At 47.6% G+C, this 23623-nt stretch overlaps 2 protein-coding genes across 5 annotated transcripts in view; one reads left to right on the forward strand and one right to left on the reverse strand.

Moving 5' to 3' along the window:
• The window catches only part of ACSL5 (acyl-CoA synthetase long chain family member 5), a 44968-nt gene extending 36938 nt beyond the window's left edge, over positions 1-8030 (reverse strand). Inside the window, exon 1 of one of the 4 annotated variants that reach the window (XM_067709398.1) lies at positions 7829-8030. The gene's annotated coding sequence lies outside the window, so the exon portion shown is untranslated. Of the gene's footprint in view, positions 1-5381; positions 5658-7828 lie in introns of those variants that run through there. The other 3 variants (XM_067709399.1, XM_067709396.1, XM_067709397.1) reach the window with 3 other exon arrangements.
• Positions 5829-23623, forward strand: part of LOC137209494 (guanylate cyclase 2G-like) — a 55019-nt gene continuing 37224 nt past the window's right edge. Inside the window, 6 exon segments of the mRNA XM_067711177.1 lie at positions 5829-5868; positions 15172-15266; positions 17544-17738; positions 19199-19214; positions 19217-19532; positions 21673-21784. Coding sequence (XP_067567278.1) covers positions 5829-5868; positions 15172-15266; positions 17544-17738; positions 19199-19214; positions 19217-19532; positions 21673-21784 — 774 coding nt within the window.

A 23623-nucleotide genomic window follows, 5' to 3' on the forward strand; every position in this document is an offset into this window, starting at 1 on the left:
TGTGCCCGAGATACGGTGGGGACCCACCGAGTGCCAACAAGTCACCCTCCCCTTTCGCTCACCATTAGCACAAGATCAGAGAAAGGCACCTAGGGAGGGGAGTCTACTGAGGAAACAGGTTGCAAAACTCAATCCCGCGATGACACGATGTGCGCCTACACACAGTGGGGGGTCGGGGGGGTGGGGAGAGCCGCTGAGCCCTCCTCAGAAATGCCACAGCTGGACTTCCTGCTATAGCAAGGGCAGCACTAAGCAACCCGACCCGAGTGAGGTCAAGGTTCACTCATCCTACAAGCATTCGAATATATGAGCACCTACTATGTGCCGGGCAGTGTGTCCAGCATGGGGAAACTACACTCAGAGTTCATAGTCCAGTAGGGGATAAAGCCAATTCCCCAGGCAGGAAACAAATGCTCTGTGGAATGTACCCCAGCTTTGGGAGCATCTGCTCCATACATACTGGAGAAAGGATGTATGTGGCAAGGGATACGTTTACCCTCTGCACTTTAAATTTACGTATAGTTTCCCTTGAATGAGGCAAACCAAGATCTTAGACTCAGCGTATGCCCAGCACCGTGCTGTGTGCAAAGGACCAAACACTTAGAAGGCACAGCTCCTGCCCTCTGGGGACTTATGGGTCCATCGAACACTAAAATCACCTATACAAGGATTCAGCGTGCAAGATGAGCTAATGAATGTGAAGAAGGGAGAGGCCAGTGTAGACTGGAGTAGGTGGAGGTGGCCTAAGGGGCACTAGACCCTCAAGGACGTGTGGTCCTTGATCCCCTGGCTGTATCGACAATAGTCTTATGTCCAGGGTCAATCAAGGATGACCACCCCACCAAGCCAATGGCTGGTAAGACCCCAACTATGATTCCAGCCAGGGTCACTGTCACCAAACTACCTTTCTCCATTGTTGTCTGTGTCTCTCCATCTACTTTTCCATGGAGAGAGCAGTCACCATATTAGGTTGGATAAACCTAAGCAGAAGAGAGGAAGAGGAATACCCGACTGTGGGGTGAGAGGTGCAGCATGGTTAGAGGCACCAAAGTGGGACAAGCGTGAAGGGAAATGGTGAAGGGACATGTCTGATGGAGATAGAGGACCAATTTTAGTTGAAAGGGAAAAAAGACAAAGCTTCCAAAGGGCTGAGTAAGACAGTGTCTGGGGCCTGGTATAGACACTACACAGCTGGTGTTTGGTTCACAAACACCAGAGAGCCTTGGGGTGCCAGGCCTTGGTGGGGTGGGATTTATCAGGAAAGCCTTCATTAAGTCAAATGCCAAAATCCTCTTAACTCAGTCCATGAAGATCACACAGGATAGTTGCTGAGCCACTCATAGGCTGGTGACAGGCAGTGACAAGTCCCACTGGATCTTAGATCGACTTAGTCAACCTTGATGTACTACTGTGCTTCCAACAAGTCAGAGTCCAGCAGCTCTACCCTGAGGAAGTCCTTGTCTCAGTAAACATTCCCAAAGGCCTTCCAAGCCTATTGCTGACCAAGTGAATCATGAGAGTGCTGAGGTCAGGAGAACCAGTACAATCCGCTGGAGTTGATAAGAGCCTGTATAAAGATAGGCTGGACAAAGTGCTAGTGCCCCATCACCCAGGCCAGGATAAAGACAGGCTGACGCAGGAGGCTGTGAAAGAGGTCTCTGCAGAATCAGCCCACTCACTACCTGGTCGGGCAAGTCAGGGGTCACCAGATTCAGTGTGTAAACAAGAAACTTTATTCCCAATAGTCTCATTTCCAGTGGCAAACGTTTAAGGCCATTGCCTTTCCAGGTACCAGAGCAACAGAACTACCACTTACCAGATATGTGGCCCTGGGACAGTTACTTAATGTCACTGAGCATCAGCTTCCCTCCACTGCACACCAGAAGGGGTAGGTAATTATCTCTACTTAAAAGGGATACTATGGGTAGACTTTCCAGTATGCTGTCCAGCACATAGGAAGCCCTCAGTGAGGATGAGCTCTCTTTTTCCCTCTTCCACTTAAGTCAGTTTCTAACTCCTTGTCAATATCAGGTGTTCTGTTTCGAGATGTCCCCAAAGAGAAGAGATGGTCATGATCTTTGTGGTATAACTGCCCTTCGACTTACATACAAAGGTCTTAACAACTCCTCATTTCTATTTAAACAGAGGATTTCTAGCTGGGGATCACATGGTCCACCTCTAAGCTCTGACCCTGCCATCTCCCTCAGCCCTACCTCACCCCTGCATCCTCCCACAAGCCACTCACAACCTCACAACTCTTAGAGTAGAGGGACCCATGGAGACCCAGAGATCTACAACAAGCTTCCCCACAGAGGGTTGGTACCATGGCCTCACCACAGCAGTACAAGGGCTGCCTGACCTTCCAAACTCCAAAACTCATATTTATTCTAATGACATGAATTAAGAGCCTGAAAATACCAGGCTCTGTGCTAGGGGAAGAACGAGAGAGTACATTTCTGATCTCATGGTGCACGGTCACATGGGGGAGAAAGAGACCGGGATGTGTTTAGAGCAGAGTGCGGCGAGAGCAGCGACGGCTGACCTCAGGGCTGCTGGGGACATGTCACCCCCGTAGGGTGCCTCCGGACACGAGTCACCTGAGGTCACACTCCAAATGAGGGTCAGTTCATCTGCTGGCCAGGCATATGAGACAGACAGAAACAGAAACCTCCTTCCTGATTTCTAAAAATATCTCCAAGTCCTGGTTTAGGAATTCACCTGCCTAGAGGTGGGAGGGTTTTTTTTTTTTTCTGAGGTGCAATTCACGTAACATAAAATGAACCACTTTAAAGTGAACAATTCAGCGGCATTTGGTACATTCACAATGTTGTGCAACCACCACCTCTATCTAGTTTCAAAACACTTTCATCATCCCCAAAGGAAATCCTGTACCCATTAAGCAGTTACTCCCCATTCCTCTTTCCTCCCAATCCCTGGCAACCAAGGATGCATCTGCTTTCCATTTCTATGGATTTGAAAGTGGGAGGATTTGCAAGAAAAAAGTTTCTCCCAGTTTCTAATTCTCTGGTCCATGCACTAAACTAGACTCATCAGAAATGGAGGCAGAGTTTGCCGTCAGAACTAAATGAGCCAGAGTTCAAATGCCAGCTGCAATCTCTTCATACTGTGTCCAGTTTATTTCTAAGTCTTGGTTCCCCTGTCTACAAAAAAACATACCTACCTCATAGGACTGCTTTGAAGATCAAAAGATAAAAACCCCATAAATGAGTAAGCACAGGGGCTTCACTGGAGGTGCAGTGGTTAAGAATCCACCTGCCAATGCAGGGGACATAGGTTGGGGCCCTGGCCCGGGAAAGTCCCACATGCCACGGAGCAACTAAGCCCGTGCGCCACAACTACTGAGCCTGGGCTCTAGAGCCCACGAGCCACAACTACTGAGCCCACGTGCCACAACTACTGAAGCCCACGCTCCGCAAGAGAAGCCATTGCAATGAGAAGCCCGTGCACCACGACAAAGAGTAGCCCCTGCTCGCTGCAACTAGAGAAAGCCCACACACAACGAGGGCCCAATGCAGCCAAAAATAAATTAATTAAATAAATAAATTAAAACAAAACGAACAGTAAGCACAGCGCTGCCCCACACTAAATATTCAAAGAATGGTAGCTGTAATATTTACCTTCTAGAAAAATGTCAACCTGAAAAGTCTCTAATAAATATGTGAAGTCAATATCTGCCCGGGTCACCATACATAAGGATCTTTTTAAAAATGAAAATTTCTAGGAAATCCAGAGAGAGGTTAATTCTACACAGGAGTGGATGGAACACGGTTTTTAACATCACACCAACTGCAGCTTCTCTTCCAGTTGACAGCTGGCTGCTTTGCGATCTTGGGAAGGTGGCTTCACCTCTTAACCACCCATCTCCTAATACTGTCTTAATGAAACGGCAGAGTACCCACTTTGAGCTGGTGCGTAACTGGCTTCCTCTTCCCCCTCCCCCATAGTTTCCTTCCTTTCTCCTTTCTGGACCCACAGCCTCCCTGTAGCATCTGTGGGTTTAGGGCCTAGGCACTCAATGATACACTGATATTATTTTAGGTGTCATTGCCCCCAGAGAGTTAGACTAAAAGTTGGGAGAAAAGACTATTTCAGGTCAGGACCTCAACAAATGCTCGGCTGAAGCATCCTGTTTGGTCTGGATAATGTTTGGAAAAAACCCATCAAGTTGGAGTATGTTTATCTGGGAGCACCTGCCTTGCATTTTGCCTCTCACCTGCATCTTGTTACATATCACCTACTTTACTTAGCTCTATTGCCTGCCTCTTCTATAAGTATTTGTGACTCCTGTTTTATTTCAGTTTTTGTTCCTTTTATTGTGCCAAGCGTACAAGTGATGCCTACAAGATTTTATACCAAGTCTCTTCCAAGATTATTCTATGTTCACCTCAAATACTTGTCCATTGGAGGGGACAACCATAAAGTAACTCTCACGCTGGAATACAGAGGGAGGGATCACCAAAACCAATTATTCCTTTTTTTTTTAACTGAACCAATCTTTTATTTTTAAATTAAATTAAATTTAATTTAATTTAATTCTATTATTTTTTAAGACTGCCTCTGTTAGAGAATACCAATTACCTACAAACTGGAGCTACAGATCCAATCCTACTTTTCAAATCACCAACAAGATGGATACCCACAGAAGGTAGTAAGCCCCAACTATGGAGTCCCTTTCCAACACTCACTCCTTGAAGGTCAAGTTCATCTTAGATTCAACTTGTGGCCCTACTCCTTAAAACAGATCCAACTTCATCCAGAAACCATTCCATTAGTCATGCATCGGGCAGCTCTTCCCCTCAGAAGGACTGAAAATCCATCAGGAAAATTGAGGACAACACCCAGTGCAGCACAGGCGAGCTATAGGCAGAGGCTCAGGCCCACAAAATGGGGTCCGGGTTGTGGTTCCCCTTCCCCAAGAGAGGCAGGAGAAAGGACTCCTCCACAATCTGCCTTCTCCTCCACCCTCCTGATGGGGAGGGTTTTTTTTTTTTTTTTTTCGGTACGCGGGCCTTTCACTGTTGTGGCCTCTCCCGTTGCAGAGCACAGGCTCTGGACACGCGGGCTCAGCGGCCATGGCCCACGGGCCCAGCAGCTCCGCGGCATGTGGGATCTTCCCGGACCGGGGCACGAACCCGCGTCCCCTGCATCGGCAGGTGGACTCTCAACCACTGTGCCACCAGGGAAGCCCGAGGAGGGTTTAAAGAAGTCCCTTAGAGACCAGGGAGAAAGTGAGCACTGACACGTGCCTGTGACACAGCAAGCGGCAGATTCGCCAGAGCTGGGGGTCAGGATGCCACCGGGGCTTCTGCCGCATGCCCACGAGACCCCTCACTAAATGCCCCCTCCAGCTGCCCCCTTACCCTGCAAGGGGGCCGCATCTCTTGGTGCTTCCAGTGAATGGGGCCTCCTGGCTCTGAGTTCCTCGTGGCACGAGTCCCTGGCCTCTCCCCTCACCCCCGGTTCCTCCAGGGTCACAGGGGCTTCAGAGCATCTCTGCAGGCTGAGGGTCCCCGGTTCTGAGCCGTCTGAGCCGTCAGGCCCCTGTCCGAGCTGCCCCGTGTCAGGAGTCAGGCCATGGCCGGCTTCTAACGTGCTCGGGGACTTCACTTCCTGGTTTTTCTTTCACAACTGAAAGTGGAAGCGTTCTGACCAGGAGGAGAAAAGCCGCTAAAGCTCTCCTGGCTCGGTTTCAAAGCCTTTACCATCAGTCCCTAAGGGCTGACACAGAAGACAGCCTGCATCCACGCAGCTCACGCTCTCCCTGTTGGTCTGACTACCGCTAAACCAAGACCAAAAACCAGACGGAGATGACTGAGGTGCCCCTTGCAGACCACCAGTGTCAGAGAGGTGAGACCCCCTCCCAGGGTTCCCAGGACAGGGAGGTCCAGCCACAGGGCACCGTGGCCCTCGCAGCCTTCCCAAGACTGTGGGGACACCTGGAGGCCAGCCTGGCCTGGCCAGCATTGCCGGCCAGCCGTGCACTGTGTCACCCACTCTCCAGTCCCCAGTGAGCCTGCCTCAGTCCCCGAAGCAGTGCTGATAAAGCCAAGAAAACGAGCACGTCAGGAACGACAGGGACAGCCACGGAGATCTGTTCCTTTCCTCTGACACATCCTTTTTGTACCTCAAATTTGCTGCCTCCCTCACCTCCCAGATTACAACTGGGAAATTTTAAAATCAGGAATCCACAAGCACACACGCCGTTAGCTGTCGGATTGATCCTGCACCTTGGAGCCTCTGGAAAACTCCACTGTATATTCGTGAGACAATGACAGTGGCAAAGACAAATTACTTCTTGGTATTATTACAAAAATTGCTTTGAATGTGCAGACGCCCTGAAAGGGTCTTGGGGATTGGTCTACAGGGCCTCAGGACCTGCAGTGGTCTCACTGGATTCACCTGCGGCTGTGGACACAGAAGGGCATGGGGGCTTCCATTCTCAGACTTGAAGGCAGAAAGAACAAGTTCTCCTGCCCCTTCCTGCCCCCACCCCTCCCCACCACCTCTCAGACACCCCAGAATTAAGCAGCACTTTCCCCAGCCTTGGTTCCTTTAAGAAGGATCAAGGTAATTCCAGCACGAGCTCAGTTCTTTACTAGAGTTAGATTGGGATTCCTTCTCTACGCAGAGGAGGGCCTAAAAGCCTCCAACCATAAAAACCAAAGTGAGCTGTGTCCCAATCTCAGGGAACATAAGCGCTGGTCCCTTGGCCTCACGGGAGCCCACTTTAGACATGGGAGAACGATGAAGTATGGGAAGATGAGGGTGCCCCCTCTGCCTTTCCATCTTCAGGTTCATCTCATGGCTGGAGGAACACTTGGCTTTGCTTAGTTTCCAAGCTCACCTCCCACAGGGGCAGCTCCCTTCAGTGACGAGCAGAGGATGGCAGGGTGGGTGTCAAGTCTCAGCCATTATAATGCTACTGGGCTCTTCCCTGGGTGCTGTCTTCTTTTACCAACCCGACAAAGAGCTTAGGGCCAGGAGAAGATGGTTTCCTCCAGGATCAAATGCTCAAGTACAGAAGAGTCTGGGTCATTCTAAAGCTCTAGCATCTAGGGGTGCGTTCCTGTTCAATCCTACATGCATGAGGGACACCCCCAAGATCTGAGGGAATGATGGAAGGTTTTCACAGCCCCCAAGAATTCTGCGTCATGCAGCAGGCTGTAGTGACATTCTGACCAGGACTCAAATTCCTGCCCCACCTCCTCTTAGCTATGCAGCCCAGCCTGCTCTGTTTAACATCCCAGAGGCACATTATTCATCTGTTATATGAGAACTACACCACCTATCTTTCAGGAGGTAACGAGCCAATGAGGTCATGCACATCACATATCTTGTACAGACACCAGCATGGGATAGAAAGTCTGTTAAGAATTCCCTTCCCTGCTCCCTTCCAAATGGGAAGGGCTGTCAGCAGCAGCTGATGGATGGCCTTTCTAATCATATTGATACAGACATTTCTAAATGGAAGATGAAGGAGACCCACATCCTGGCTTTGGCTATAACCTTTAAAGCTTTTAAGTCTGTTTTATTTGCATTTAGTGAAATTAACAACTCTCTCTTCCAAGTCCATCTTTGCCAACATTCAGAGCCCCTTCCATGTCTCCACCCCCTTTTCAATTGATTTTTTCTTTGCTTCCCACTCAAGTCAGCTGAGATTACTATTCAACCAAATGTTATTTCATGTTGTGAAAGAGACTTGGGCTGAGAATAGACACACGGCCCACTGTCTTCTCCCCAACCAACCCTACCTCTGCTCTCCCATAAACATATAAGCTATGGAGCAGGTAGCATTATTGCAGCTTACCTTGTAAGAATACTCTCACTTCCGGGGTCCAGGAGACGCGGCCCTCACAGCTGGCTGTACTCGTTCAGCACCACATTCAGCCTCCTGAGTCCGGACGTTTCCTTTAGTGATGATGCCTTTCCTCAGCGCCCGAGTCGGGACCACACCTGAAGCCAATGAGAGTGGCTAACCAGCTCTCCTGGAACCTTTGAACCTGTTGCAATAGAAGTTCAAAGGTAGAAGTTACCTGTTCAAACACTTGTGGTAACCTCCGACAGTGAGAAGTGTAGGATTTGGCAAAAGTTTAAAACAGGAGACTGTTATGCAATGGGCTTTAGAGGAAGAAAAAAGAGAGAGTGAGAGAGAGAGTCGTCAGCTCAGAAAGCTAACGTTTAACAAGCAAAACATTGTATAAAGCCCATACCTCAGGGAAACCGGAGGGGTTAGACAGGGCTTTGCACCTGCTTTTTGGGCAGAATCCTTGAGATTGTGACAGGAAGAGGAAAAAAGTGCTCCTTGGGTTTAGCGGGGAGAGAAAAATGAGACACCACTCTAACTGCCTCTAGCTTTAAGATTCAGATAAGCAGAGGCCTGCATTTTAGAGATGAGCCTTCTTCTGGAAGGGGCCAGTGACCCCTACAGAATCACAATGTCTCCAAGACAATCAAATAAGGCAAATCACTCTAGAATCTAGACAGAAGGACAGCCATAGCCGGGTGGGATTTAGAATGCAGAATCATGGATACAGCCTACACCACCCACGGCTCAGCGAGCTCTGGAAGAAGCAGGGTTGCTGTTGCCTCACGGTCCAGCCTATCCTCCTCTGTCTTTCCATTTTAAAGTCACTCGTCACCATTCTCGAGTCCAAAATCTTTAAGACTGCAAGGCGTCATCACCAAACAAAAACGCTGGCTGGAGATGCAAGCGGCTCTGGAGAGCCTTTGTGATCTCTATTTTATAGGCGAGGCCAATGAGGCCTTTTCAGGTGAAAGAAATCACTCAGAATCATGCAGTCAGTTCGTAGTCAAGGTAAGGCCTGACTCAGGCCCACAGACAACCACCGCAGTGCCTTTGCCCCCATATGGGGCTGCTTTGCTGCTCAGTGTTCGTTTCACCGCTAGCAGACCTCAAATACTTGAACGTGTTCCGAGTATCAGGCCTGCAGAAATTCATGGAAATGCTGCATTAGGTTTCTCTCACTGTATTTGGTCGGGCGGCTAATATCAAAATCAGAAACCGATACCACTTCCTGCCGACTCTGTACGGAGGAGTGGCTGCCTCACCGACAGAGAGGTCTTCTTTGGCCAGATTCTTATCCAGGTCGTAGGCGCATTGACTCTGTAAGCTCACTTCTTGCCATGGAGCCCTAGTCCTACCGTAGGACCAGAAAGAAAAGGCTTCTAAGAGGTGGCTAAAGAAGACACAGTTCAATGGGAACTGGGGGCTGAGGTCCCACTCGATCGGATTGATGCCAGCTTGTGTTAAGTAGCAACCCACTGAACACCTGCTGATGCCACACTAGCCAGAGAGCAAGATACTCCAAGCCAGTCGTTCCCAAACTCCAGTGAGCATGACAGTCTCCTGGAGAGCTTGTTATACTGATTGCTGGGCCCATGCTGTAGTTTCTGATTCAGTGGGCCTGGGTCAGGGCCTGAGAGTCTGCATTTCTCGCAATTCCAGTTGATGTGGAGGCTGCTGGTTTGGGGACCCTCTTGGACCCCCACTGCTCCAAGCAGCCACCCCGCCTTCCACGGGCTCAACTACTGAACTGTTCAAAGGAACTCTGCATGGGGTCGTTTTGGCTCTGGTGATCCTGCCGTTGGGAGGACAACTTAACACAGATTGGAACTCATGGTATGTTCTAGAAGAGAGGTGTTGCTCAAGTCCAGCGAGAGGGCCAAGACCCAGGGAGGGTGCTTCGACAACAGCAGGAGTTATCGCCACTCACTCTTCTGCTTTAGGTAAGTGTAAGTCAGTGCTGACAGCATCCCAGCTGGACGACCCATGTGGGTATGAGTGCGGGTGTGGAGGGGGCATCACCTGATCTAATAACCTTCACTTTATTCTCAAGGGCACCTGAGACCCCAAAAGGTGCAGCAGCCGGCGAGGGTGAGGCATCAACTTAGTAGGAGGGGGAAGCCCAGAACCCAGGCCTCCATTGTCCTAGCAGGCCACACTGTCTCCTGATCAGCCATGGTTTCCTATAACATCTCCCTTCAAAAAAAACACGTTTGGGCTTCCCTGGTGGCGCAGTGGTTGGGAGTCCGCCTGCCGATGCAGGGGACGCGGGTTCGTGCCCCGGTCCGGGAGGATCCCACGTGCCGCGGAGCGGCTGGGCCCGTGAGCCATGGCCGCTGAGCCTGCGCGTCCGGAGCCTGTGCTCCCCAACGGGAGAGGCCACAACAGTGAGAGGCCTGCATACCGCAAAAAAAAAAAAAAAAACACGTTTGATAAGGCTTTGCAACACCCTCTGCTTCTCCCTCCCTTCCCACAGCCATATGCATTGAGAAATCAATAAAAAGCAAATTCCTTTCCGGTCCAGGCATCCCATGTCCTCTAAAAAGTGCAAACCTTCATTATTTTATGTCATTCACAGGTGAGGTGCCTGAGGTGAGGAGTCTGACCCAATAGCTGCAGTTCTGACACACATACTCTCTGCCCCGGTTGGGAGGTGGGGGGAGGTATTGGGGGGGAGCAGTATACACTCCTTCACTCCTTCCCCTATCGTAGGGACAAGGGAACCACACATCTCATTTACAACAGTTCGAGAAGACCAGAAGCCAACATTCCAGAGTTTTGTAACACAGCCCGGAAACAGCCAAGATACCTCTCACCATAGGGTGGCAGCTCTTTGGAAGCAGAAACCAGGTTTCCCCTATTTCTGAAAGCAGGGAAAGCCAGACCTTCTCAGTAGGCCAACTTTACATAGCACCACTTTGTATTTGTACAGCTCCTCCCAACTTATAAAACACCTCCACACTAACTCTTAACAAACCTGCGAGGTGTAAGTGGGGACAACACCTTCAGCACCTTCAGTGGCTGCCGGAGCCAGGCTCTGTGACAAGGACTTCGTTTGGCCCTCACAGTAAATCTTCCAGGTAGTTATGATTTGTATGGGTGCAAAGATGGAGGCTCAGAGCAGGTACGTTACCTTCCTAAGAAGACGATGATGACGGTGAGGCCAAGCATTAAAAAAAAATAATTTCAGGCTATTTTGCAAAGCCAGGTGATTTGCAGCTTGTTCCTGAAAAGGAGACCTTTATTCGGGAGCAGAATTGGTGGCAAGGCAGATTTTAGAGAAGGTTGGGAGGTGTGAATCAGTCAGGGAACCAAATATTATTTAAAGGTCTTTGGGGTGTTTCCAGATTCCAGACATCACTGAACCTTCATGAAGTCCCTCTAGAGGAAAGTGGAATTTCTCCTTTCAGTAAAACCTCTGCCCTCAGAATCCAGGTGATTCATCTTGTACCTCCGGCTCGTCTGCTGTAGCAGACTTCACTGGATTCAGACTGTGGACTAGCTACTCAACAACGCTCACTGTCGGCATTCCGAGGGAGGGCAGAGAAGGAAGCTGGAGACGAGAAGGGGCGGCACAAGGTGTGTGGAGTAGCTGGGACGGGTGGTGTCCGCTGGACACTTATTTAGGAAGGATCTGAGGCTGTTCTGACAGCTAATCCAAGTCTTTAGAAGTCAGGCGACATGACCCAAGAAGAAAGAGAAGCAGAGTCCTAGAGCTGTAGGTTGAATCTATTCATGTTGACTCAGTAGTGATGAATCAGAATGCCATGTCCTTCCCCAGAGTCAGCTGTACAGCAGGGCAGAGGGTGTGATGGCGCAAAGTGGGCAAAATGGGAGCTGTGATGGACTGACCTTTAGCTTCCCACATGGCAGAGCTGACTTTGAAGTTTAGCCTTTCACTGAGATGTGAAAAGAAAGGGGCAAAGTTCCCTAAACTCTTAACAAGATGCCCTAACCGACCATTCCATACCCACCCTTTCCTTGGTTATCTGATGTTTCAAAAGGCTAATGGCGCTCAAAGTACACCTTACCGAGGAGCAATCTTAGGTTCCCAGGTCAGCTCCACTCTGAAGGCCTTCGAGATGATCGTGAATATTGTCGAGCACTTCCCATGTGGCCCCACTGCGCTGAGCTCTCTGCAATACCCCATTTAACCTCAGAGCAGCCCTATGAAGAAGTTATTGTCATTTTGCAGAAGAGGAAAGGCTGAGAGAGGTCAAGTTTACTTGCCCAAGCCACGTGGCTAACAGTTGGCAGCGTCTTTTTTGAGCTCAGGTCATCCTGAGTCCAGAGCCCAAGTACATGTCTGTGATTAAGGATGACTCATCCCATGAACTGCATGCGATATATAAACCCCGTGTGTTTATATATTTCCCTTGGGAACTCTGATTGGTATCTCAAAGAGAATTAAGAGCCATTGCCCTGGAGGAAGGAGAGCCCAGTGCCAGCCACGGGAACCTGATGCCCAGGGTGGGACAACAGCTCCCTTTCCCCTCCTCAGAAGGGCTTCCCACCTGCCTGGACATCCTTCCTGATGCTGAGAGCCTTGCTTCCCGCAGTCGAAGGCGGGCTGTGGGGGGGGGGGGGCAGTGTACCGCATCTTTCAGCTGTGCGATCCCCAGCTCTTTCTGCTTTGTTGTCTGCTGTGCTGGGAGCAGCCACCGTGCTATTCTAGGCCCCCGTGTTAGCCACACGGCAGAAGCTGGCCCCACAGCTCAGTGTCTGCAGCAGCTTGTTTTGCTCAACTCGGGCCGCTGACAGTAACAGCCTGGGCACCTGAGCTCTTGAGGCCACTTGCTCATTCTTTGTGGGAAGGAAGTGTTACTTAAGCATGAGCACTTGATTGACAAGAATGGTGTTTGCACAGATTGCAATAAACAGCTTCCCTCAACCCCAGATACTCCCCCTGTGCCTCCCCTCCCCCAGATAACACTCATAGAGCAGATTGCCTTACAGGCTTGGATCTGACCTTCCCAACTGGCGAGCCATGGGACACTGGTGGGCCAAGACATACTGATGCCTCAGCCCTCACAGTGCTGGGTGTGCTCACGGCCAGCCCCACCTAGGGCATTCAGTGTGTCATATAAATACTATTATTCTCAGGGTCACGATGTCAACGAGGTTGCAACGCAGCGACACAGGCAACTTGCACCTGTATCAGCAAGAGCGTCCCAAGAACATTTAAGAATCAGATGGAAAGGGTGAAGGTCCTCAGAGAGGCGGCAGCTCTAAATTCCCAGAACTTTCAACCCCATAGGAAACATCACTATTTCCCAGCTGGTTAGAAGCGTAGCTCAGAGCAAAGATTTAGACGTATGCTGTCCACTACTGTGACCAGCAGCTACATGTAGCAACTGAGCACTTGAAATGAAGAAAGTCTGCAGTAAGACGTGTTTAAGTACAAAACACATGGCAGGGCTTCCCTGGTGGCGCAGTGGTTGAGAGTCCGCCTACCCATGCAGGGGACACGGGTTCGTGCCCCGGTCAGGGAAGATCCCACATGCCGCGGAGCGGCTGGGCCCGTGAGCCATGGCCGCTGAGCCTGCACGTCTGGAGCCTGTGCTCCACAACGGGAGAGGCCACAACAGTGAGAGGCCCGCGTACTGCAAAACAAAACAAAACAAAACAAAAAACAGAAAAAAAGCACATGCCAAATTTTGGAGACTTAGTATGAAGAAAATAACATAAACTCTCAATTTTTAAAATATGGATTACATGTTGAAATGATAATATTTCAGATAAACTAAGTATTTCTACTTGTTTCTTTTAATCTTCAAATCTGTCTGCTGGGAATTTTAACATTACCTAAGTGGCTCACATTCTATTTTTCATGGACAACACTGATTTAGACCAAAGATCCTCTGTCTTAATGCCTATAGGCCACACGTGAAAGGTGGTGTTACCCAGTGTCAGCATGTTATAACTGCTCTGGGTGAACTTGAAAACAATGAGGTCTTTGACCTGTTCCTCCGGGTTCTGCATCAGTAACAGTTTGTTCCTTTGGGTTTACATACCTCCATTCAACAGAGGTCATGATCTTCTTGACGGAAGCAATAGTTCCTTATTATGGAACTGCTACTGTTCACTGACTTGTTCCGGGCCAGGCACTATGCTGTGTGAAAACTTGTCCCAGCCACAGCTTCAGCCTCATTCCAAATCCGTGCGCCCCACCCTTCTGCTACGCTGCCTCTCACAGGGGAGTGTGGGAGAAATTTCAGACAGGAGCATCAGTACTTTGGGGGTACCATGCTCACACCTCCCCCCTTGCCAAACCTTTAAGAACATCGTCCTCTGCTTTGCAGCCTTGGTTCCCTGGGCTCGCAACGTGGGGGAACATCACTGAGTGCCTGGCTAGGGAGCAATTTGGGAGCTTTTAACACGAGCAGAGCGGAAACACCAGGAAGTGGGAGGGGTACTGGTCTCTGTAGACCAGAAGCTGAAAAGGGTGGAGGAGCCAGAGGGACATCCTGCCTGGCTTTATATAGCTATGCACCAGAGAGACGCCACCCAGATGACAAGCCTGGTGCTACCCAGGTCCCCTATTGGCTTGGATGGAGAAGCATGCCATTTTAATGGGTCGAAAGTGTATAAGCCCCAGAGGAAGATGCGTTAAGGCAAGGACACATTCTTTATTTGCTCAGTGTTTGGACACTGTGACAACAAAAGTGTTCTTGGAACACTTAAAATTTTATGGAAAGTCATTCCATCACTGCTAAATATTTAGTATCTTGATTACTGAGCAGACAGCTGCCCTTCCTCCCTACTAATTTCTAGAAGGTTTTGCTCTTCATGCTAAGGCTAATTAGGGGTTGGGGACAGTAATCTGGGAGGCAGAATCAAAAAACACAGAATAAATCTTCAGATCGGAAATCTGACATTTAGGCTGGATCGATCTGCTAAACTTCCGATTAGATCTGTAGCCAGAAGAAAACTTGAAAGTATTGATTAGAAGCTCCAGGTTGTCAAAAGCAACTACTCAGGCAACAAAAACCCATCCCTGATAAAAATGGGCACGAGAAAGAGCAACACATTACAGGCCAGAGGAAGAGTCTATTTCAGTAGCACAGGACGAATAGCGAGAGTTTGAAGTACAGATGAGACAGGCAGCGTCCCCAGGAGGGAGGATTCTCCTCCCTCACATCAACCTTTTCAGAAACAATCAGCATGTCCTCATCAGAAAGCCAAGGCTGGCGCCCCATCCTCGGCTTTCTGGGAGTAGTCTGCGCACAGGTACCTAAAGGAGTGGCTTTTGGATTCAAGGAATTGCCTTTTGTTGCAGATCTAAGAAACACAATCTCCCCTTTACGCAAGTTCAACCTTTACTCCACTCTCCTACGGCTCTTTAGACATTTACTTACCAGGAGATTCTTTTTACTTGACTGCATCACAACTATTGGCAAGTGCTGAGAACACGACAGGGAAGTTTGAAGTTCGTACCCCGGTAGGTAATAGCCACTTTTGACTTGCGCTTACTTGTAGGATGGTTGGTACAAGGTACGTTAGACCTTCAGGAATGCTCCCTTTAGGAGCCTGTAAGCAAGACCTGGAAAGAAACTGCGGCCATCATCGAGCATGGAGTACTTGGTTAGTTATGAATCCGCCAGGGTCCTAGGGTTTTAGGGCAAGAAGCTGGTAAGGTCCGAAGTCTCAGCCCTCTGCCATTCCCTCAGCCCACTTCACAGATCAGAAAACGGAGGCTCAGATGCAGTCTTATAGACTCTGGAAGCCTGAGGGTGTTGCCTCTTCCCAGAACACGCCGTGAGGTGGGAGAAAGTGTGAGGGCAGAAGTGATGGCTGCCTCTCCCTCGGTCTTTCCCTCCAGGTGGGAAACTCCAGCCTGACTTTATTGTATTCCGAGTGAGCCAAACACCTGTTTCTGTTTCACCTTCCGGAGAAGTTCCAACCCACATCATTTCAAACCTTTCCGTTTTCTCTAAACGTGATGAGGCCACAGATTTACAAATTGAAGGGAGGGAGGGGCAAACGGGAGGGGAGGAAGGACAGGTAGAAAAAAGCTAGTCCCATCACCCTGGATACAGCTAATCTCATCTGATTTTGTATGCTGAACAGCTGGCCCTATATCTGATTTATGGCCCAGCTGGTCAGCAGTGAGGAAACTATAAATTAGGAAAAGAGAATCCTCCCTCTGTAATAATCTTTTCAGGAAACAGAGATGGGATAACATATCTGGGAATCAAAATGCCAACATAGGGAACCAAGCTCTGCATCTCTGGGGGCCAAGCACAGATTACTTTTGTTCCAAAGCATGGTGGGATAAAACAACATGGCCTCCCCCATCTACCACCACTGGTAACTTGCAGGCATAAGAATCTCCTAGAAGAGAGCAGGGCTGGAGAAGCAAAGTGGAGAACAGTGTGCCCCCTCCAGCAGCCACAGTCCCTACCAATCTCCCTGGTTTTAACCTCAGGCCTTGCCACTCCAGCCAATCAAGCACTTCGTACAAAGTAGGTGGGCCTGTTACCATGGCAATGGTTTCCAGACGATGATCGCCATTACCTAGACCACCTGCATCTCTGTCTCCCTCTCCCTCTGAGGGCAGTGGAGACATGGAAGGGGCTTAGTTCAGCAGAGAATTAGCCAAGTGCATAGAAGTGTGAGGGACCAGACCAACGTGACGTGCTCCTGACCCAGGAATTCAGACAGCGTGAGTTTACCTCCCTGTGATTTCACTCTGCAAATACAAGTCTGTAGGGTTTATCTTCAATTGAAACGTTCACTTTTCTTCCTTATTGCAAAGACATGAAGATAAAAATATGAGAATTAAGCAGAGAAGAAAAAGCACCCAGAACTCCTATCGCCCAGAGTTTTTATTCGTTTGGTGTGTATAATATTTGTTATGCAACTTTATGTGCTTTTTAAAAACACAACAAAAAATGGAATACTATTCATGTCGTTTGAAAGTGTGCCTCCTCTCAATAATTGTGACTATTTTTCTAAGTCAGTAAGTGCACATTTAATATATCATTTTTATTGACTGCCCTCCTCAGTCACATGGATTCACTCCATGTTACTCATCTAGGCCCCTACTATTGAACATGGGGGTTGTGCCTAATTTTTGAAAAAAATTAGAGAGGGAAAAATAGAGAGGGAAAGTAACATGTCTTAGGTTACACCACTAATACGTGATGGAGTCAGAATTCCAGCCTAGGCCATCTGTCTACACTTGAGTGGTTCCCATGATTCTTATTTTACTAGTGGAGAGGGATCTGGGGGGTGGAGTGGGGGTTATGTGGCTTGCCAAGGACCATGGAGTTTGACAGTGGTGTCACTGGATCAATTACCAGGGTCTTGCTGGCTCCCTGTCCCAGCCTACTTGCACAGATTTCTGCTTCTAGATGTGTTAGGACAGACTCTGGAAAGGGAAGTTTTTGGTTAATTAACAGCACTGAAGAGAAAGCAAGCTGTGGTCCTCAGGGAACTGCGCACTATCATTCAAGCTCTGGGCACAAGTGGTCAGGAGGCTAAGCCTCTCAGGGTTCTGCAGTGATCCAGGTGTTAGACTCCATCCATGGCTCCCAGGACAGGTGCTGAGGCCCCACTCGGATCTGGGCCCTGTTTGGGGGTTGAATGCCGAGCTGGCCACCCAACCTTAGTTCTGATGCTCCTTGTCAGTGTCCTGGTGTCGTGGCTTGAGGCTGCTAAACTCACTGTGGGGTTCCAGGCCCCCTGGAACATCTCCCATCCGTTCAATGTGCAGAGGCTGGGTGCCGGACTCCAGGTTGCCATGGACAAGATCAGCTCTGAGCTGGCAGACTTCGGAAATTTCAGCTGGGAGTTTACTTACACCAACTCAACCTGCAGCACCAAGGAGTCTCTTGCTCTTTTCATCAACCAGGTCCAGAAAGAAGAAATTTCTGCCCTGTTTGGACCAGCATGCCCAGAAGCAGCAGAGGTAGAGTATACAGCCTTCTAAGAAACTCTGAGTTTCCATTGGAAAGGGTGGTCTTAAAGATGACGGCATAGACTTGAATAATCTCTGGACTTGGATGACATTATTATAAATAATAACTGTGTAAGTCTTGTGTACCATTTCTTTGAGATGTAATTAGACCATGCAATTAGAACAATGAATACTCTCTTTAAAGAAAGCCTCTCAAATCAATTGCTGTTAGTTCACTCACTAACTTGATGTTGACTAACAAACTTGTTGATTGTTTGGCCTTGGTGCTGTCAGATATGGACTCATCATTCACTCCAACATTGCCAGCCACGTGGCTCAGAAAAATGAAGAAGAAATTGAATGCTTGGCTTTAAATAGAAAAATAACATCTGTTTGTGTAGGTTTCCCTTTGGCATGTATAATAAATTATTCAGTGATGGGAAAGAAAGAGGGAAAGGATGAAGTATGACAGATTGCCATAAGCTAAGGCAAGAAAATGAGAGATGTGAATGATTTGTGTTTGTTTAGCTAATGAGATTAGCTTTGTTGATGTCCTTGGGTATCTTGTGCTCTGAGAGGTATAGATGCAAAGGCTGAATAGATGAGGCAGCACAGTTCTCACGTTCAAAAATACCGCAGAACTATCATTAGTGGGTGCTACAGAGTTAAGATTACATTTGAATTTGAATCTTAGTGTCTCCTAGAATTCCTCATTTGACACATTCCCCATTTGATTAACAAAGCCTACCCATTCTTCAAAGTCAAGCTCAAATGCCACGGAGCCTTTATCTCTCTACCCTCATCGTTCACATCTCTAATTCCCAAATCAGAAGTAATTTCTTACTTCTCTAAGCTCCTCTAAATCTATTGTCTATAAATATTGAAGGGCATATTTAACTCTATAGCTTTTTTTACACGTCTTTACTCCTGTAATAGTTGATCACGAGATCTTTTTAAGAGGAAGGTCTCTGAAGTTCCCTGTAGATAGCAGGCTCCTAGTGGAAAATGAATAAGGAACAAATTAAGAAAAAGCGAGTAGTACCTATGAGTGTGTGCTCTGTAACCACATTACCTGAATTCCAAGCCTGCTCCACTATTTGCTAATTTTGGAACTTATTAATACATTTCTGTGCCCCCATGTTTTCATCTCTAAGATGAGATGATAATACCTACCTGATAGAAAATGTAAGAATTAATTAAGAATTAAGATAATATATGTAAGCTTGGCACATAGCACATATGTAAGCTTGGCACATAGTAATCACTAAATAAATGCTGGCTATTGTTACTCTTGTGCTCTGAGGTTTTACATCCTTAAGTTGCATCCAAGACGTTATCATCAATATTCCAAAAGCGAGGGGAAGTATGACCCATAGACTCACTGAATACAAAGTTTATGCAGATATTTTACAATGGGGCTGGAGTGTAGCAAAACTCAATTATGGAAAGACATCCCTTTGGTTACTTTCAAGGTTATTGGTTTGCTGGCTCCCCCATGTTTGACTCTGTTGGACAAACAGCAAAACTGGAGAACAACTTCTTGTATGACACCTATGTGAAACTTGTGCCACGCATGCACAGAGTTGGTGATGTGCTCCAGAAAAGCCTCCAGTACCTGGGCTGGAAACACACTGGGATGTTTGGAGGTCACTCTGGGACTTCCTCCTGCGAGGGAGTGGATGAGTTGTGGAGGGTTGTAGGGAATGAACTCAAATCCCATTTCCCCATCACCGCCAGCATGAAATACACCAACAACAATCCAGCCTTCCTTCAAGAGCATCTTAGAAGCCTGTCATTGATTTCCAGGGCTAAGTAGGAAAGAATCTTCTGTTGCTTATGTTTAGAGGGGCAAATAGAAAAAAATGATTGAAAAAAAACCTAAGAATTTTTCATTTTTCTATGAGGGTAAAAAGCAGATGAAAACAGAGTATAAAATTAAGGATACATAAAAGCATTACCAACCAACAAAAACTTTTTTTTTGTCTAGAGTGAAATCTTCGATGCTATAGTGTCATGATGTACAGAGTAATTTCTGGAAGCACCTGCTAGGTGGGCTGGGTCTTGGACTTGGATGTTCGTTCAGAGAATGGGCTCTGGAGACAGACATCCCTAGGTTTGAAACCGCCTCTGACACTTTCTAGCTGTGTGTTCTTGAGCAAGTAGCTTAACCTCTCTGTGCCTCAGGTACCTTATCTGTAAAACAAAGACAATCATCTTACCTACCTCATAGAATGGTGAGGATTAAATAAGATCATGCCTGTAAAGTGCTGGACATAGTAACTGATCAACACGCCATAGTGAATATTGTTGTGGTGGTGCCTCTAAGCCTCTACTTTCTAGCAGGAATTAGTAGCGGACTCCTTTCTCTTCTTCCAATAAACCAAGCTCCTTCTGGCTTTGGGACTTTGGGACTTGGTATCCCTTGGCTTGGAGTTCCACTGCAATCCCACCTCATCCCACACAGTGTTCTTTCCATAGGTAGCTTGCTCTCCTCCTTCCAGACTCAGCCCAGAGCCCATCCCATCTCCTGTGAGGGGCCTTTCCCAACTACTTGACATGGAGCGATTCCCCCTCCCCACATTAGTATCACAGCATTCTTTTCCCCTTTCATTCATCAGAATCTTGAACGATCTCTCTAATCTCTTCACTTGTATATTGCCTGTCTTAATGTCAGCTCCCTGAGAACAAGGACCTTCTCTTTTGCTCACTGTTGTATCCTATGCTTAGCACATTGCCTGGCACCTAGCTCGAGCTCAGGTAAATAGATTAAAATTTATCTCATTCAAAAAATAAGTCACTAAGGACTTCCCTGTTGGCGCAGCAGTTAAGAACCCACCTGCCAATGCAGGGGACACAGGTTCAAGCCCTGGTCTGGGAAGATGCCACATGCCACGGAGCAACTAAGCCCATGCACCACAACTACTGAGCCTGCGCTCTAGAGTCTGTGAGCCAAAACTACTGAGCCCAAGTGCGCCACAACTACTGAAGCCCGCGTGCCTAGAGCCCCTGCTCCACAACAAGAGAAGCCACCGCAATGAGAAGCCCGCGCACCACAACGAAGAGTAGCCCCCGCTCACCGCAACTAGAGAAAAGCCCCAGAGCAGCAACGAAGACCCAGCGCAGCCAAAATTAAATAAATAAATTTATTAAAAATAAATAAATAAATCGCTAAAATAGATAACCAACAAGGACCTATTGTATAGCACAGGGAACTATACTCAGTATTTTTAACAACCTATAAGGGAAAAGAATCTGAAAAAGAATATATATGTGTGTGTGTATATATATATATATATATATGCATATCTATATCTGAATCACTTTGCTGTACACCTGAAACTAACACAACACTGTAAATCTATCATACCTCAATTAAAAAGAAAAATTCTGAAGCAAAAAAAAAAGCATGCTCCAATTAAAAAATAAATACATAACAATAAATCAGTATTTCATTTTTGTTCCCTCAAAAAGCATGCTGATGTGTTTGGATGGAAGAAAAATACCATGGCCTACTCCTTTTCCCCCCATCCCATCTCAGACAGTCTCAGTGCTCCTGGTTCTAGGTCCTCCGTCAACGCAACCTACCTGATGATGAGTCACAAGCCAGATCTATTGCTCTGAGTCAGTTAAACGAAGAAACTAGAGCACAGAAGTGGTCTCAAACTTTTTCGATTTGTGCTTTGGGAGAGAGCTGCAGCGAAGACTTTAGTTCCGCAAGACGAAAGCTGCCAGTTTGTATGCTACCGGCATGGTTAAAGGAGGACACGCTCTGGGAACAGTTTAGACCTTCCTATTTCCTAAAGCATGCTCAAGAAAAGACAAAGTTCATGTCTCATTTCTAGTGGTTTTAGGCTAGACTTTAAAACGTGTGTATCTGTGTGTGTGTGTGTGTGTGTGTGTGTGTGTGTGCGTACACATGTGCAACTGGCTGACTGTCTTCTCTTACAGTTCTTATCTTAATCTGCAGCTCAGAAGATGCAAAACTTATCCTGCTGGCTGCAGAGAACCTGGGACTCCACACAGGAGAATTCGTCTTTATCATTTTGCAGCAGCTGGAGGTGGGTGCTGATAAGAGGCAACGGCTCCCGCAGGAAGAGGTAACAAGCATGCAGCACTTGCTATGCACCAGATGCATTAGCTCACTGAACACTCAACCCTAGGAGGCAGCTACTCTTGTGTCCTCAACTTAAGATCAAGAGACTGAGACTGAATTGAAAGAACCTACCCAGAGTCCGTTTGCACAGTTCCTGGGACGGGGGCCCGGGCCTTGAACCAGGCTGCTGGTTCTGGAGCCTGGTCCTCTGTAGTCTACATCAGCAAACACCAGCTGAGGAAAAACCATCATTCCTCCCGGGAGGCTGAGACCTCCCCAGAGGCTCTCAAACTCGGTGGCTCTCACTTTCTTTTCTTCCATGGCCACCTGTGTTTGAGCCCCAACAATGGCCTGGAGAAACCAACACTCTGGTCTAATGAGGCAATCTGTAGGTGGTTTGGTTCCTTTGGTAACGATAGGGATGGCTGACATGTACCACGTACCTCCCGTGAGTACCGAGTTATACATTATACCTGCATCGGTGCGCTAGATTTTCCCAACAGCCCCGTGAGGCAGATAGAGAGTCCATGCGTGGTTTACATGCATCATTGCATTCAATATTTCCAACAGCCTTATAAGGTACAGATTATTAGCATTCCAACTCGCAGATGAAAAAATTGAGGCTTAGAGAAATAGGGTAACTTATCCAAGATCTTGGACCTCTTAAGCTGGTCTTTTGGACTCTGGGACTGAGTCCTTGACCCCAACAGCTCTGCCTTGTGGAGTGTGTACTGAGTGCCAGGCCCCACTGTGAGCGCTTGATAAACTAACACTCATTTCAGCTCACACCACCCTAAGGGGAGATACTTTCATTTTCCTCATTTTACAGATGAGAAAACCGAGGTCCTGAGAGGTGAAATAACTTAACCAAGGCCACACGACTAGTATGAGGGAGACCTAGTAGTCAAACCAGGTAGGCTGGCCTCAGTGTTTGTACGTTTAACCACCACACAACACCAACAGGCTTCTAAGATAAAGCCCCTTGTATTGATATTTAGCTATGGACACACTGTGTAATTTTTCCAGCAGTTTTCTCTTTCTAAAATGAGCTTGTTTTATATGATCATAAGAAGTTGAAATGGGGTGAAACGGAGTACAGGAAGATGCATAATAATGCTCCAGGTTTCTTTTATCTTTTTATCATTAAGTATTTCAGATTGCCAAAAGTGTCTCAAGTTTCGTTGGGCAGCCAGTTGGAACTCTAATCGTAAGCCAAGCTTTCCAGAACCTCCTCCTACCTTCCCTTTGCATTGCCATACACCCCCTTTCTCTTTACTTGTCCTCTCACCTCTGCCTGCAGACAGACGAGAAGGGGAGAGGATGCACCAGGTCTCAGGATCAGCGGGGAAGCCCTGCCAACCCCCTCGTCACGTTCTCCCCAAACCTTGATAATCAAATTCCAATTGGCTGGAAATGCAGACAGAATATAGGACTAAAAATAGACCACATGACATCCATGAAAGTGAATTCATGCTGCTTTAAAAAAAGAATAGCATAAATCCATTCCCTAAAAGTGTTCCCAATATAGGCTGAAGTTGGCAAAAATCAAGTTGCAGAATACCATTATAGCATGATACTATTTATGTAAAATGCACATATGCTCACACACACCTCTGTACACGTCTAGAACATTCGGCTGCCTCTCAGAGGAGACAAGAGGGAGCCGTAGGGAAACTGGGGAAGATCTTACCGTCTTTCACATATATACACACAATGAGTGGATGTTACTTTCATAATAATAATAATAATAATGTAGGTAATAATGATAATAACAAACGACTTAAGCCACAAGCAGAAATTTGAG

Source organism: Pseudorca crassidens, chromosome 16 (assembly GCF_039906515.1).
Source record: "Pseudorca crassidens isolate mPseCra1 chromosome 16, mPseCra1.hap1, whole genome shotgun sequence".
NCBI classification, from domain to species: Eukaryota; Metazoa; Chordata; class Mammalia; order Artiodactyla; family Delphinidae; genus Pseudorca; species Pseudorca crassidens.